We start from the raw sequence: 15792 nt of genomic DNA, 5'->3' as shown, positions 1-15792 counted from the left end.
GCAGGGGATTGAATTGCTGGACGGTTCTTAGTGACTGGATTCTGTTTCTGCCCTCTGTGGTTTACGCCATTAAGACCGTGATACACCAAGCTGACGTAAGAACTGGCGGCGACGAAAGCCTGTGCGTTCTGCTCCTGTGTCAACTGTCTATATCAGCAGGTATCATAGTCTGTATTCATCATTCAAAAGAGAAACTGAATCTGTAGGACTGAAGAAATACAAACCATAAACAAAGCAGCGCTTGCTCACCATTTGAATATCAATCATTCGGATAATAACCGAAGGCTGGTTACGCTCGTTCCATTCTGCTTAGCCAGTGCAAAAGTATTTTGTGGTTGAGGTTTCACTGGCCGCTTTGACAGTTTTGGACTTTAAAATTAAAAGCATTTACTTATTGGTGCCTATTAACATATGTTTTTGCTAATTGAAACAAAGCTGAAATAAACTGAAATGTAAATATCAATTTAAAACTTAAACTTGAAAATTATAAATGTGGCAACTTACTGAAGTTAAATAAAGTTACTGAAATAAAGTTTTATTTGAAGACCTAAAATAACTCAAACTGAAATAGAAACAAATTAAAGCTAAATAGAAATTATAAAAAATTACCAAAGTGCATATTAAAATGACTTAAAATCTACAAATTGTGATTGCACATAATTTAAAACAGATTTGTCACATGTTTTATTCATTTCTTTAGATGTAATCCTTTAGTGGCAGTGAAGGTAGATATCTTGGCTATCATTTCACTTCTTCATCATGCAGATATTTATTCCGTCAGTCGTGAACGCAGACATTGCCTCATGTTTGTCGCCAGATCTCGACTCAGCTGCGCTATCATGTTCCAGTGTGTGATGTCCGACAGCTCCCCTCGCCGCACGAGACACCGGGAGCTGTAAATATTGATGCCGTCTCGGACAACAGGATCTCTTTCACCACAACTGTCAGCGTTTGGTAAAGAGAAGAAAATTCCTGATGGAAAAAGAGCCGATTTCACCACTGATGCTTTTCACTTACACTGAAGCTACACTCTAAAAAATGCTGGGTTGTTTCAACCCAATTTTGGGTCAAATATGGACAAACCCAAACGTTGGGTTAAAGATGTAATTAAAAAATTTAACCCAACGGCTGGGTTTGTCATATTTGACCCAAAATTGGGTTGAAACAACCCAGCGTTTTTTAGTGGGTAAAATTGGCGCTTACGGCCGTCAGGATCTACTTTATTTGCGTAATTTTTTGTGCAAGATCTAAAGGAATAGTTCACGAAAAATGTTAACCTTTTTCTTTTTTGTGATCCTCGTGTCATTCCAACGAGATACACACTTGATTCACTTGCCAAATCTGTTTCGCCAATATGCTATACGGAGAAAACTGATCCTAGAAGAGCAGTTATGGGCAGCTTTTCCCTCTAAAAGCTTGGCCAGCCTTACACGCGCTCTGAGCGGGTTGATCAGGACCGGTTGTATTTGGTGCCGTGACCCGGGTGGGAGTGAGGTTTAGGGGGGGAGTGTAACAGAGGCAAGCTAGTAAGAGCGTATAAACCTCACTCCTCTGATCTCAAGAGGTTTGTGGCAAATGACGCTATAAACTGTGGTCTTTAGCATCCTTGTTAGTGCGCCCGCCTCCCATGACGGAGACGCCGGTTCGAATCCCGCTCGGAGTGGGTCGAGTAGGACCGTTTACACTTGTTGCTTTTGTGTAATAGACGAATTACAATGTATTTGTTTTGAGATATTTTCTTTTTAGATCATTTTATTTTAATATTGTATTCTCCCGCACCCCGCACAGTGCGCACACACGAGTATCTTACACACTTATTTTGCTTATTTGATCTTGTCCTGCGCCACACTCTGTTTTGTTGGGTCCCATGCCTCTACTTTGCCCTCTGAAAATATTCACTGGATTATAAAGTGTGACAACTAGCCCCAGTCTCCCGTATATGATCAGTTCTTATTTTACTTCTATATAGGTCAGTAGACAGGTGACAGGAAATGGTAGGGAGAACAGGTGGGGTTTGCTCAGGAAGTGACCACTAGGCTACGCCCACAGCAAAGTTCTTATGTTTAAAAATGAGAGAAATGTTCATGAATGAAAACAGTGCCAAAAATGACTTATACAGTGATTGGTTTTGCACCTATAATATCTGATGTACATCCGTGATTTAACATCTTGATGCTGAAGTTAGTGCTTCTATCTTCATCAGCGTCCTTTGAAGAGAGTTAGTGAGCGTTGTGCATGAGTAATGAGTCAGACTCAGCCCCAGTGGAGCTGCGCGCTCACATGCATCGGTAATGAGACCCGTGTTAGTGATGCTCAGCGACAAAAACATGATTATGTGCCGCTTCGATCGCTCAATCGTCTTCCTGCACAAGCAATTGCTTTTATTTCACTGCTTATTATTTTTGACAACTTAGATTGATCTCAGGATTAATCTTTTTTGAACTGAAGCACAATCTTGACAGCAGACGGAGCATTTGATCCCCAACTCTCAAAGGTCAACCGTTACGCAGGACTTTGGCATATAAAACCGTGCGGAGCAGTCTGTGAGTTCTGAATTCAGTTATTGAAACATCAGTTTTATCCAGCTGGACCAAACAATACGCAGCTGACATGGGTAAGCATGGTGACAATGATTATCATTAAGCTTTAATTCTGTTATTGAGATTCGGGCAATGGAAAAAAAAAGCTGCATATTGTGATTTGGAAAACTGTTAATCATTAAAAAAAGATGATAGTGAATCATTTTGTTCTTATTTTCTTGATTTGTTCTTTTATTTCCTAACAGCTTGATGTAATCGTTCTCATAATCTAAAAAGCTTGAATTATGAAATCATATTGATCTTTAATTTTTCAGCTAATAATAGAGACACTGTTCGACAACGTGACATACCCGTAGAGAACTGAGCTGCATATGTTCTTTTCCTCTTAGAGATCTGTCTATTTTAATTCTGTCACTGCATAATTAACACTTTGTTTAACAGATCCTTATTAAGTTCAGAGAAAATAAAACCTATGAATATGCATCCAGTCTATTACAAGCTGCTGGGCTCTAAATATAGAAGCTCATTAATTATTCATGTTCCACCTGCAGGCAGTGTTTTAGCTGGTGAATGATAACGCTCCCCTCATCATGAACTTCCTTACTTTTATCAAACATCTATCAAATATTCAGCGGGCCAGGACAGCCTCTCCGGTTATTCTGTATACAGTAATATTCTAGCTCCGTATTAATGTTTATATTTGACATACTGTACAGTACCTCTCAGGTGTAGTCAGGTAACCAAATATCACGTTTTACAAATTGCAAATATTGCATGAATTAAAAATGCCATTTATTTATTTAAAGAAATAAGCATTGTAAGCATTGTTGGCATTGCTGTGTGTATTTATAGGCCGATTTTTGATCATTTGATGGTCTTGATTAATTATCTGCATGAAGGCACTGAGTTGTATAATGTTTGTTGCATAACCCAATGTTTTTCTCTGGGTAAAATAATTAAATGCTTGCCAAAACAAAATGAAAATCAGTCAGTCCCAATCAGACCAGTCCTGCATCGTCACAAAAGTTTATCATGTGCACTTGTTTTTAAGCCTTGCCTATTTAGATATTCGATTGCAAGAAGGTGCAAAAGAGAACTCATTTTAGTACTCGCTGTGAGAAGTTTTGTCCGCACAAATCCGAAGTGCGTGCCCAGAAAGCAGTGTCAGACAGAGCGAATATACTTAAGCGAGTTCTCTTTCGATTCTTCTTGCTCTTGAACGGACAAATTCACTCAAAATTATAGCAAAATGCCTATCTTGGCAAGTATCTTAGTAAACACAGTCGGTTCTGACTTAAGCCGCCTTTCCACTGCACACGACAAACGACAGCCGTCGGACCGGAAGTCATTCATTTCCAATGGAGAGTCGTACGGGAGCTGCGGGGAGTTCCGATCAAATGCGAATGCAGAAAATTCGGATCTGTTTTGAGCTTTGGATCCGTTGAAATATCTGGACTTCTGCGGCTAGACCGTATGCGACCGGTCGACTGGATGTGATGTATTCTAATCAAAACTATGAGCTAGAATTACCAATATTTTAACTCTTTTATGTTATTCTGTAAACGCTATTTCTGTAAAATGTCGATTATTCATAGTTATGGCAGAAAAAATATTTGTATAATTATTAAATCAATCTTTATATTGATTTGCTCTATAAAATCTACTATGTTTTTATTTTTATTTTAGATGTATTGAGGGCCATTTGTTTTGTGTGGATGTATTCATGCTTGTATTACATTCATTAAAATCATTCATTTTACCATTCCGAGCGAAACGGTTGCTTCACGACCAATTTCAAAGTTCCGTGCGACTGACACTAGGGGGCGAAATGCGACAAACGTATGCGAATGTCGTGTGCAGTGGAAAGGCGGCTTTAAGTGAGTAAAAAGTTGAGAAATAAAACGCATGTGTGTATCAGTATTGGATTTGTGCGGCTCTTAAAGTGACAGGAGCCTAATATTCCTGCTGCGCTGCTATCTGTTTTAATGCTAATCACACAACAAGACAACAAATAAAATACAATTTAATAAATTTGCTCACTGCTTTTGACCATAACAAACAATATATATATATTGCATTATTTTATTTTCATCAGAAATAAGTAGTTTTTCCCCAAAACACACAATGTAAATAAAATGATTTTTATTTGCATCAGCATTAGATGTATAAATACTTTATGTAATTGCTTTATATTTTAAATAATACAAAATTATATTATATTATATAGTGTGTCAATATTATATCAATATTTTTTAATTTACTTTAATTCTAATGTAAATAATGAAAAAAAAAATGATTGTCTAATTTTTTTTTCTCTCTTTTGATTTTGGGGTGAAACGTGACCCTGACATGTCCTTGAAAGGCTTCATGAGATTCACCCAGAAAGGTCCCCTGCCATTTGACACCAATGACAGCTCACTCAGCACTTTATCAATTTTTCACTCGCACATCTTTTCGTTTGTCTATCGCTGACTGATCAAACATTCATCACAATAACACTCACATCCATCTGCGATATGTTTCAGAGCCGGTCGCAGTGCAATTCCTCACTGTGATCTTATCAAAATCCACTTGAAAGAGGTGACCTTTTCACTTTATTGTATGATAGGGCAGCTCTCACACAACTTTTCAAGTTTCATAATAATTATTGGTTTTAGATAATACTGTGGGGTCTCATCATCAAATAAACTCTGTCATCATTTATTTATTGTAATGCTCACTTTCTTCTGAAGAACACAGAGCTGCTCTTGTCTTTTCATACAGTGAAAGTATGAATGCCAACCAGAGGCTGTCAACCTTTTAAAAAAATCACCATACAGTAATCCGACTAGTACGTTATATTCCAAGCCTTTATGTGAGGAACTCCTTTGTTTAAAATGTCCTAGTCCATTTCTTTTGTGAGATGCATCATTTCCGGGGGCCGATGTGGCATGTTGTATTCAGGCTGGCTGGATGGAAGCCTCTGTGTGTGGCTGAGAGCAGGTTTAATTACCACCAGCAAACTGGATGGGATGCCAACTGGCTGCTAAGTTCATTTCTGTCAGGCAAATAATGAGGTCAGGCTGCCGTGCCCTCAGTGATGGTGGGACATGAACGTTTAAGAGGTGTTCAGACTGCGGTGTTGAAAGCAGGAGATTTGAGAGGTTATTAAGGTACAGTTAGACCCGAGTACAGTAATAATCACCAGTTGTTTCCAAACACCTTCCACCCCACTCCACTTCTGCTATAGAGTGCTGTAGTGGTGGCTTTATTTTTGTAGGCTAACCTAGAAGTTAGCATCGCCCTGGTTCCCTCGATGAAAACCCAACCTTGATTTTTCCATTGGCTTTTTTTTCTCCATTGGATTAATTCAAAACAATAAAAGTTCCTGATTCTTACGCATTTGGTTAATAATGATAATCGTCACCAGAAGTAAAAAGTGGTCGCACAACTTCGTCTCTAGCATTGAGCTTCAGTCAACTCCTTTAAAATCTTTAAAAATTTTCCCTGAAAGTTCGAGTTAGAATAGTTTGCATGAGCGCGGTTATAAACACAACAAGGCTGCGTATGCGGACTATTGATTGCGATAATATTTAATGTCCCTGACAACCTTAGCCACTTGTTAGTAACCACCTTTTTCTAGACCGGTATAAACTTTAAACAGAAATGATAAACAACAATGTATGAAAAAGTGATGAAAAACATTATCAACATTTACTCACCCTCATGTCGTTCCAAACCCGTATGAGTTTCTTTCTTCTGTTGAACACAAAATAAGATATTTTGAAGAATAGTGGTAACCAGACAGTTAACGGTAGCTATTGACTTCCATAGGGGAAAAAATACTATATAAAAATACTATATAAATACTATATAAAAATACTATATAAAAATAAATAACAAAGTCAATGGCTAACTGCCAACTGTCAAATTACCAACATCCTTCAAAATATCTTCTTTTGTGTTCAACCGAAGAAAGAAACTTATACGGGTTTGGAACAACTTGAGGGTGAGTAAATGATGACAGAATTACATTTTTTGGGTGAACTATCCATGTAACCACAGACCTTATTTCAGCAATAAAAAAAAAAAAAAAAAAAAAAAAAAATATTGACTTCAGAACAATGGAACCGGAAGTGCTTAATTGCTAACTTGTTAATGGGCTTTGGCCTTCAAAAATATGTCATCCCTGCAGGACTCGATTAGTCAGACAAACCAGGTAGCTCCACCCCCAAACTCATGCCATTGGTTGAGCCAGACTTGTTTTGCATTCATCATTTCCTCTCACATGTACTCTGACAGTTTTGTTTGTCAGCCGCACCAGCATCACAGTTTCCTGAACCTGTATGTTGTGGGACCTGCGTACGAGGTTCTGGACAAATATCCCAATTTTAACTGACTTCACAGTTGAAACCGAAATTACCGAATGACTCGCTTCTCCCACAACAGCAAGTTTTCATCCGTATCATTTGGGGTTTTGACTTCTGTCTTGTGTTCTCCTTTGGTTCTAACTTCCTGTTCTGTCACTATCAGGTGATGTGGGTATGCAACCTGTGCCGAAAACAACAAGAAATCCTCACCAAGTCAGGGGCCTGGTTCTACAGCGGCCCAGGGGACGCCCTGCCCCCGGGTGCGAGTGACCCCCGGCGCCGCCACGAAGAGGCTCCGCAGGAGAAGAAGGCCAAACTGCAGGAAGCCCCGCTGCTGTACCAGGGGCCTCCAGGGGACCGCAGCCGTGCTCCAGGACTCTTGCGCCAGACGTCCCTCAACAACGACTCTGGTCTGAAGCCCAACGACCCTCTGAGCAACAGGTGAGTTCATGTGTTTTTAGAGTGCTACGATGTTGAAAGGCTGGAATTAGATGCATTTTTGAAATCATTATTCCTTGTGAGCAGCAGCACTCTTCAAGTTATTCTTGTTACTTTTAAAGAAACTTGCTGAAATAATTTGCCCACAGTGATTGTATTTGTTAATTATATTAAGAACTTAATGGGTAAAGTTGGTCTGATCAGGATAAACTTTGATGTTAGAATGACAAAGCTTTGTCTAAATGTTTGTCTAAAATTCCCTGTAGAAAGAAATACTGAGACAGACAGGAGATAATACGCAAGGACATTGCTAGGGTGTTCTGGGTGGTTGCTAGGTTGTTACTAAGTGGTTGCTAAGGTGTTCTGAATGGTTGCTGTGGTATACTTGGTGGTTGCTGGGCTAAGTGGTTGCTATGGTGATGCTAAGTAGTAGCTTGGTATTTCTGGGTCATAACTAGGGTGTTGCTAAGCAGTTTCTAAGGTGTTCTAGTTGGCTTCTAGGATATTGCTATGTGGATGTTATGGTGATTTGGGTTGTTACTAAGAGGTTGATTGGCTGTTTTTGGATGGTTTCTAGACATTTTTACTAGGAAAATGTAGTGCTAGGACATTGCTAGACAAGTTACCATAGTGATTAAAAAATAGCGGTTACGTGGCTGCTATGGTTATTTAAGTAGTTGCTATGGTGTTTTGGTTGGTTGCCTGGCTAAGTGATTGCTATGATGCTGCTGGGAATTGCTTGGTTTTTGTCTGTGGTTACTAGTAGAATGTTCTACAATGTTACTAGTAGGTGTTGTGGGTGGTTGCTAGGACATTGCTAGATGTTTGAGTAGTTGCTAGGATGCTGCAAGGGTGTTTTGGATGGTTGCTGCTTTCTAGGGCATTTTAGGCAGTTGCTAGGGTGTTACTAAGGCACAAACTAGGTTTCTAGGGCATTGCTGGTTAATGATAGATAGATAGATAGATAGATAGATAGAATGGATATATATATATATATACTAAGAGGTATATTAGTATATATGTGTGTTATATATATATATATATATATATGTGTGTGTGTATTTTATATATATAACATACTGCTGTGTGTTATATAGATAGATAGATAGATAGATAGATAGATAGATAGATAGATAGATATTATCTGACATAAAATTAACCTGGCATGAAAAGTAGCTTTTTTTTAAACACATGCATACATGAACCTCATGCTGGGTTCTCTGAAACTGAAGCTGGGGAAACAACAGCTGGAGCATGCGATTCATTCATTCAGATTCCATCTGGGGTTTTTTTTACGTTTACTATTGCTAATTTGGTGCTGAACACGTTAGACAGGTAAATAACAATCAGTCATTTATGGTGAAACCTGCTCTAGAAAAAAATGCAGGGAGTCAAAACACATTTATCAAACATTACACCTCTAATCTGCAGAGAGATGCTAGTGCACTGTGAGCAGTGAGTGTGATTCCATCTTGTCCCACACAGCGGCGGTGTCTCTCTGAGCCCTGGTATCAAATTCTCTCCCTCTTTTGCTGGGATGTCAGTATCAGCTTCACTGCTCAGGGGTCAGAGGTCAGTCCTGGAGAGATGTCTCCATAGAAACAGATGCCTGCTCCCTTGAATCCGAGGCGACCGCTGTGTGTTAGTTTGATTTTCCGTTCCTGAATACCTGTGGAGGAGAGGAATGTTGGGCATGTGCCACAGGGATGGGGCTGATCTCACCTGCTGTTCGTGTGTGTTGTGTTGACATGAGCACATTTGAATGACAAACCCTTGAAATGAAAATTGCACTTTTCCACTTATATGATGTACTGTCGTCACTTATTTGTTGGTCAGTTTAGACGTGTCAGATGTTCATTGGAAGTTTCAGCGCATCTTATTGTTTTTAAGACAAGTGTCAAGTTAAAAAACGACATTTATGATTTTATTTGAACCGACTAGGTTAAGGACACACAGGACGTGGACGTTAACATTTAAAAGTTTGAGGCTGGTAAGATGTTTTTATGTTCTCATTTATTTGAGCAAAATACGGTTAAAACAGTAATATTGTGAAATATTATTACAATTTAAAATATGTAATTTATTCCTGTGATGCATAGCTGAATTTTTAGCATCATTACTCCAGTCTTCAGTGTCACATGATCCTTCAGAAATCATTCTGATATGCTAGTTTGCTGCTCAAGAAACATTTCTTATTATTATTAATGTTGAAAAGCAGTTGTGCTGCTTATAAAGGCCCACTGAAGTGCCTTGATACGCGCAGTGTTATGCAATGTGTTGACGTAATTTCCACCGAAACAGGAAGACAGGGCGGGATAAATCGAACAGCTCCTCCCCTTTTTAAAAATGTCCAATAGCATTTCGTTTGAAGTGCAGAATGATGTCATCAAAATCATTGATCCATATTGGCAGAAGTGATAAACTGTAAGTTTTGAACGCTTATATCTTTTAAAATGTGATTTTTTTTATTGTTTTGGAGGACACTAGCTTATAACCTTAAGGCTAAAAAACGTATATTTTGATTTTATGGGGACTTTCATATTTTTTTTGTGGAAACCATGAAACTCTTTTCAGGATTATTTGATGAAAGTTCAAAAGGAGAGTGTTTATTTGAAATATAAATATTTTGTAACATTATAAATGTCTTTAGGCTACTGTAATTTTTTATCCATTTTATGTGTGCTGCATAAAAGTATCAATAAGAAAACAAATAAACTGACCTCAATCTTGGGAATCATGGGAACCACACCCATGACCTTGGCGTAACTAGCTCAAACTCAAAAATATTTACAATTTTAGAAATCATCCCATGCGTCTATTCTTTACCATCAGATATTTGAACACAAGAACTTATACTCTAGATACTCGTGCCCATTCCTACAACAACAAAAAATGATGGTGCAATGCATTTTCCACCTCCTCCCTGGCTTCTTTACCTGGCAGATGTCTGTGAAAGGCTCAGGACAGCAGGTGAGCTTTAAGCTGCTTTTTCACGGATGCCGTCTGACATTTCCTGTCGAACACAACGAGTGTGCTGTGAAATGTATAAAAAGCTACTGTGACAGCAGTGCTGCTCTTTTCGATCAGATCGGTTCATATAGCATGTTCTGTCACGAAAACTGTAAATGCTCATTTGCACTTTCTGTTTGAATTAACATGTTACCCCCAAAAGGTTAGATGTTGAAAATGTGCCTGCCATATGGTAGCGAGGCAGCATTTAAAATTGAAAAAATAAACAAATGAAATTAACAATTTAGTCTACTACTAACTAATAATAGCTTACTGTACAGAAATGAAGTACCGGTAATCAAATGTAAAAATAAAACTCATCTTTAATAAGAATACTTTGAAGTTACTAAAGTTATTAATTGAAGAACAGTGAATGATTCTCTCGTTTTCTTTTGTTGCTTGGTTAACATTGAATGACTTTCACTTTAAGTGAAAACTCGCCAAGATGGGCATTTTGACATATTTTTGTGTGTATTTGTCCGTTTAAGCGCATTCCCGAAGCCCAAAGTAGCCAATTGTCTGTGTTTTTATCAGAATGCGCGCACAGAAAGCTACCTCGGGAACAGCTTCTCTTTCGCAGCTCAATACACTTTTATTTATTTTTCTTTTCCGAGCATATCTGGCAGGATACTGTTATGTTACTTGATTTGGATGTTACGAAGGAAGGGCGACATTGCACCGCTTTAAAGTCTGTGTGAACCGGAAGTTGCAAACAACTTTTCTCCAGTGTTGTGACGTATTTCCAAGTGAAAGGAGTATTGAACAGAGGGCAGGGTTTTACTCTAGCGCTCCTCCTCTCCATCTCTGCTCATAGCAGACTAACGGTTCGAGGGGAGTGGTTAAGCGGTTTCAACCCAAGCCGTCAAACTGACGTCATCAGAAAAGGAACGCCATTCCAGACTGGAAGTATCTTTTCAGATTTTGATTAAAGATTACCACCGCAAACCATTTTTTTTCTGTGTATTAGCCTGCACGGATGAATTGTTCACCACAAGACTAGTAATATGCGCCAACAAAGTAAATAGGGTCAATTTTGATTTCTCATGTCGACTTGAAAGGAAAGGAAAGGAATGCGGTGGCATGTTTTCATAATCGTTGGAAGCCGAAAGCAAAACCGAAATTAAATCATCAGAGAACTGTAAGCACTGTATGCTGTTGTTGTAAGGGACAGCAGATGAAATTTAGCTTTACTGTAGTTCTGGGGCATTTTTTTACTGTCCATTGTCCCTGTCAAGAATAAAATAAAAAAAAAGGACCAAAACATGAACATTTTGCGAGTCTTTTGCAAGTCTGTTTCCACCCCAAATCTCGCCATAAAAATCTAAATGGACAATTCTTGTTTTTTTATGGAATATTGCAGTATTTATTATAAATAATTTATCTGTGCACATATTGTACACATGCTCTAATAATCTTTAATCAAAATAACTAACATGACATCGACCAATAGCAAACAACAACCATCAGATCAATTGCTGATGGACAAAAATCAAGTCCCGTCCTCATTTTTTTCTTGTTCGAGGAGCCATTTCACCATTTCACTCGGATATACGTCGCAATATGGAAGAAAAGACTATCACAAATTTCATTTCCTGCAGACTTTAAAATAAGAAATAGTCACATTGTAAAGATCTATAGTCACAATGACAGATATACTGTAAAGTTGCAGAAATGTCTTCCACGGAAGAAATATATATATTTTTATTCTTAATTTTGTCTATTTGCTTTTTTATCTACTGGAGGAATCAGAATAATCAAGGCGTTAAACTGTAAAAACAGTCGCAAACCTCATAAAGGGTTGCAAACTTCATACAAAATTAATAAAAAAAACAGTTCATATAATATTTTGTTTGACCTCTCAAGGTTGACGATCAACATTTTATGAAGCACCTCTGAGTGTCTGTGTGGAAAAATAATTTAAAAAATAGTCTGTTTTTGAGTCATTTCAGGCCCTACTTCTGTTCAATGGGAAGTGGCAGGGGTGTTTTTGGGGTTAACTGCTGTCAGAGTGGATAAGAACGGTCTGACCGTTCACCGGGAGACTGTGTTAAATAGTTTGATGCCCAGGAATAGAGCTCAGGAAATCACAGAAAAGCACTTCCATTAATCTTAAAGAATGTTTAAATTAACTCTGATTCTCCTCTCATGAAAAAGTGCTGACAGCCTATTTATATCCTGAAATAATGTGGGAAGAGCCTAATTTGTCTTGGTCTCAGAGGTGTCATTGGAGCGAAGGCTCAGACGCGGCGCGAGTGTGGGTGAAACTGCTAGATGAAACAATAATAATTACACTGGGATTCGGATTTAATTACAGCCGTTTTGTTTCTCTGGGTTTTTGCGGGTTTTTGTCGCTTGTATCTCCTCCCCCTCCATCTATAAAATCCATTAGTGTTTTTATCGGAGCTAGATGCAATGTGACACCTAGGTTGAACCACATACAACAGTGGTTGTTTTAGTACTGAAATTAGTTTGACAAAACTAATGCAGGGTTGGTAGCTTATCTTCTGTTGTCACTGCAAATACTGCAAATATAGACAGACAGAAGCATATGGTCTCGTTTGTTCAAGAGGTCAGCACAAGTTTCACTACAAGTATGACGTAATGCACTCTCCTGCTCTCGGCTTGGCACTGGGAGCTGATGTTGTGATATGGTGGTTTTGTCCGGAGAGAGTTATTAAGAGAAATGAAAGATGCACCTGCAGGAAACCAGTAATAGCAGCGTTCTGATCTCACACCTGCTCTCCAAACCAGTCTAGACTAATGCTTTAAATGCTGATCTCTAAACAATTACTGCAGCTGAGCTATCTATCTATCTATCTATCTATCTATCTATCTATCTATCTATCTATCTATCTATCTATCTATCTATCTATCTATCTATCTATCTATCTATCTATCTAGTCATATATAGTCAATAATACTTCAAAATGCATGTACAATGTAAGCATACATTCTTGATTTAATACTGTTGATCATCGTGCTAATGGCTTTAAAATCTCTCTCATAATAAGAGTAAATTCTAACGGCCCTGCTTCCCTTTAAGATGCATATAGAATTTTTTTTTTTTTTTAAGGTCAGAATGCATGTTTAAAAGCCCTCTTATTCCTTGTGTCCTCAGGGCAGTGCACTCAGCGTTTTCTCTTCCTCTAACGCCCTTCTCCCTTCAGGTCATCAAGTATCCACACACAATAGTTGTCTTTTAGAGCAGAGCATCTCTCCACAGAAAACCCTTAATGATGTGGGAGAAAGAAAGCCCCCCCAACCCACTCATCCTCCTCCTCCTCCTCCCTACGCCACATGCGCTGTGATGCTGGTAGAGGATGTGTAGTGCTGCTCTGGTGCTCCTGAGAGAGAATCCTGACAGCCTGTGTGTGAGCCTGGGCTCTCTAGAATCCGGACGCGACGCGCTTTCGTGCGTGCGTGCGTATGCATGGATGTTTATCGTGATTACTGTGGATAATTAGAGGCGCAAAGGGATCTCCGGTGCGTTTAGGACGCGCTGCGCGTTCGCTTTCTCTCTTAAGATCGGTTCACAATGTCCGGGAGAGCCGGTGTCGGTCCGCTCTCCTCATTCAAACGCACTTTTCCTCGGGATCAGAACACATCGGGAAGTTGAATCGTGTTTATGTTGCGCTGGAGATGCGGCGCGTCCGGAGCGAGGAGCGCTGGAGGAGTTTCATCTGAGGGAAAGCGGGAATATACGCAGGATATCGGAGAGGAAGAGGGAAAATGCAGTTTGAGACATTGCGTCAGTTCTGTAGCTCGGTTTTATCTCATTTTAATGGGGCTTTCACGCCGCCGCAGAATATTCTGCAGACGGAGCTCCTGGAACAGGCGCTCAGCACCATCGGGTGAGTTTGTAACACATCACACGTGACTATATTTGCATTTCCTGAAGGAAATATCAGTGTGTGAGAGGCACGAATAGCTAGGAGTTGTGTGTATGGGGCGTCTGTGAGGTCTGAGGTGGCTCTGCTTCTGAGTAAATGAAATGCCGCAGCCGTTGTCATGACACTCAGCACGCATCTTGTTTAGTGGCGGCTGTGTGAGAAAGGACCAATCAGAGTTCGCTATGCTAATAAATCCAAGAAAGATGTCCAATTGCAATTCAGTATGCGAATATTACACACATTTCATCACTGTTGTTTGCATTTTGATTGAACAGCAAAGGCTGTATCATTACCTGATAAAAAATCAGTTTTATTTTTAAAATATGAAATTAAGTATTTGAGCATTAAATTATACGTTATAGCCTAGTTATAGTCTATGGTTATAGCTATTTAAATGATCTACAAAATTTTAGTTTGAATTGCCAAATTAATATTATTCTTCAGAGGCACCATTAACATATTTCCACCTCTTTTTTGTTTTATCATCGTTGATTTTGCCCACAAAATGTATGAGGGGCCGTACAAGCCAAAATCCATTCTTATGCTCTCACACACACACATTCTCCTTTCACGTACATACATTTATGCTCTCACACACACACATTCTCCTTTCACGTACATACATTTATGCTCTCACACACACACACATTCTCCTTTCACGTACATACATTTATACTCTCACACACACACATTCTCCTTTCACGTACATACATTTATACTCACACACACACACATTCTCCTTTCACGTACATACATTTATACTCTCACACACACACATTCTCCTTTCACGTACATACATTTATACTCTCACACACACACATTCTCCTTTCACGTACATACATTTATACTCTCACACACACACATTCTCCTTTCACGTACATACATTTATACTCTCACACACACATACATTCTCCTGTCACGTCCATACATATATACTCTCTCTCTCACACACACATTGTCCTTTCACATACATATATACTCTCTCACACACACACATTGTCCTTTCACATACATATATACTCTCTCACATTTATACTCTCTCTCACACACACATTGTCCTTTCACATACATATATACTCTCTCACACACACACATTGTCCTTTCACATACATATATACTCTCTCACACACACACATTGTCCTTTCACATACATATATATACTCTCACACACACATACATTCTCCTTTCACATATATATATATATATATATATTTTTTTTTTGGTATCCATTACTTCCTCTTTAAGCAGGAAGTCACACTCAGACCAGGAAATACATGTGCAAGATTTGCTCAGCTCTTCATTACAACTTTACAATGATGCTATTCAAAGTAATCCTGTTTTCTTTTCAAGTACAGTTTTTACTTTTCAGAGTAAGTAGCAATGAACATGAAATCAGACAATTTTTTAATAATGTGCTGGAATGTATTGACCAACTGCAAAGAGAAGCAGATTCGTTTGTGCATGATAGGCTGCATAGAGAACTCTGTGATCACATTCAAACCCTTTCTGGATTTCTGTCAGTCTCAAGATTTGTTGAGGATTCAAGAAATAGAGCAGCAGTAAATA

General features: G+C 38.7%; 1 protein-coding gene across 5 annotated transcripts in view; it reads left to right on the top strand.

The window, feature by feature from the left end:
* rims2a (regulating synaptic membrane exocytosis 2a) overlaps window positions 1–15792 on the top strand; it is a 191120-nt gene that overhangs the window by 37999 nt on the left and 137329 nt on the right. For 2 of the 5 annotated variants that reach the window (XM_079624549.1, XM_079624553.1), the window contains exon 4: window positions 7053–7330. In XM_079624549.1, the coding sequence (XP_079480675.1) occupies window positions 7053–7330 (278 nt within the window). Of the gene's footprint in view, window positions 1–7052; window positions 7331–13684; window positions 14188–15792 lie in introns of those variants that run through there. The other 3 variants (XM_079624552.1, XM_079624554.1, XM_079624555.1) reach the window with 2 other exon arrangements.

Source organism: Phoxinus phoxinus (assembly GCF_949152265.1).
Source record: "Phoxinus phoxinus genome assembly, chromosome: 10".
In the NCBI taxonomy this organism is placed as follows: domain Eukaryota; kingdom Metazoa; phylum Chordata; class Actinopteri; order Cypriniformes; family Leuciscidae; genus Phoxinus; species Phoxinus phoxinus.
Note: the sequence above shows the minus strand (reverse complement) of the source record. Positions and strands in the feature narration are given on the sequence as shown.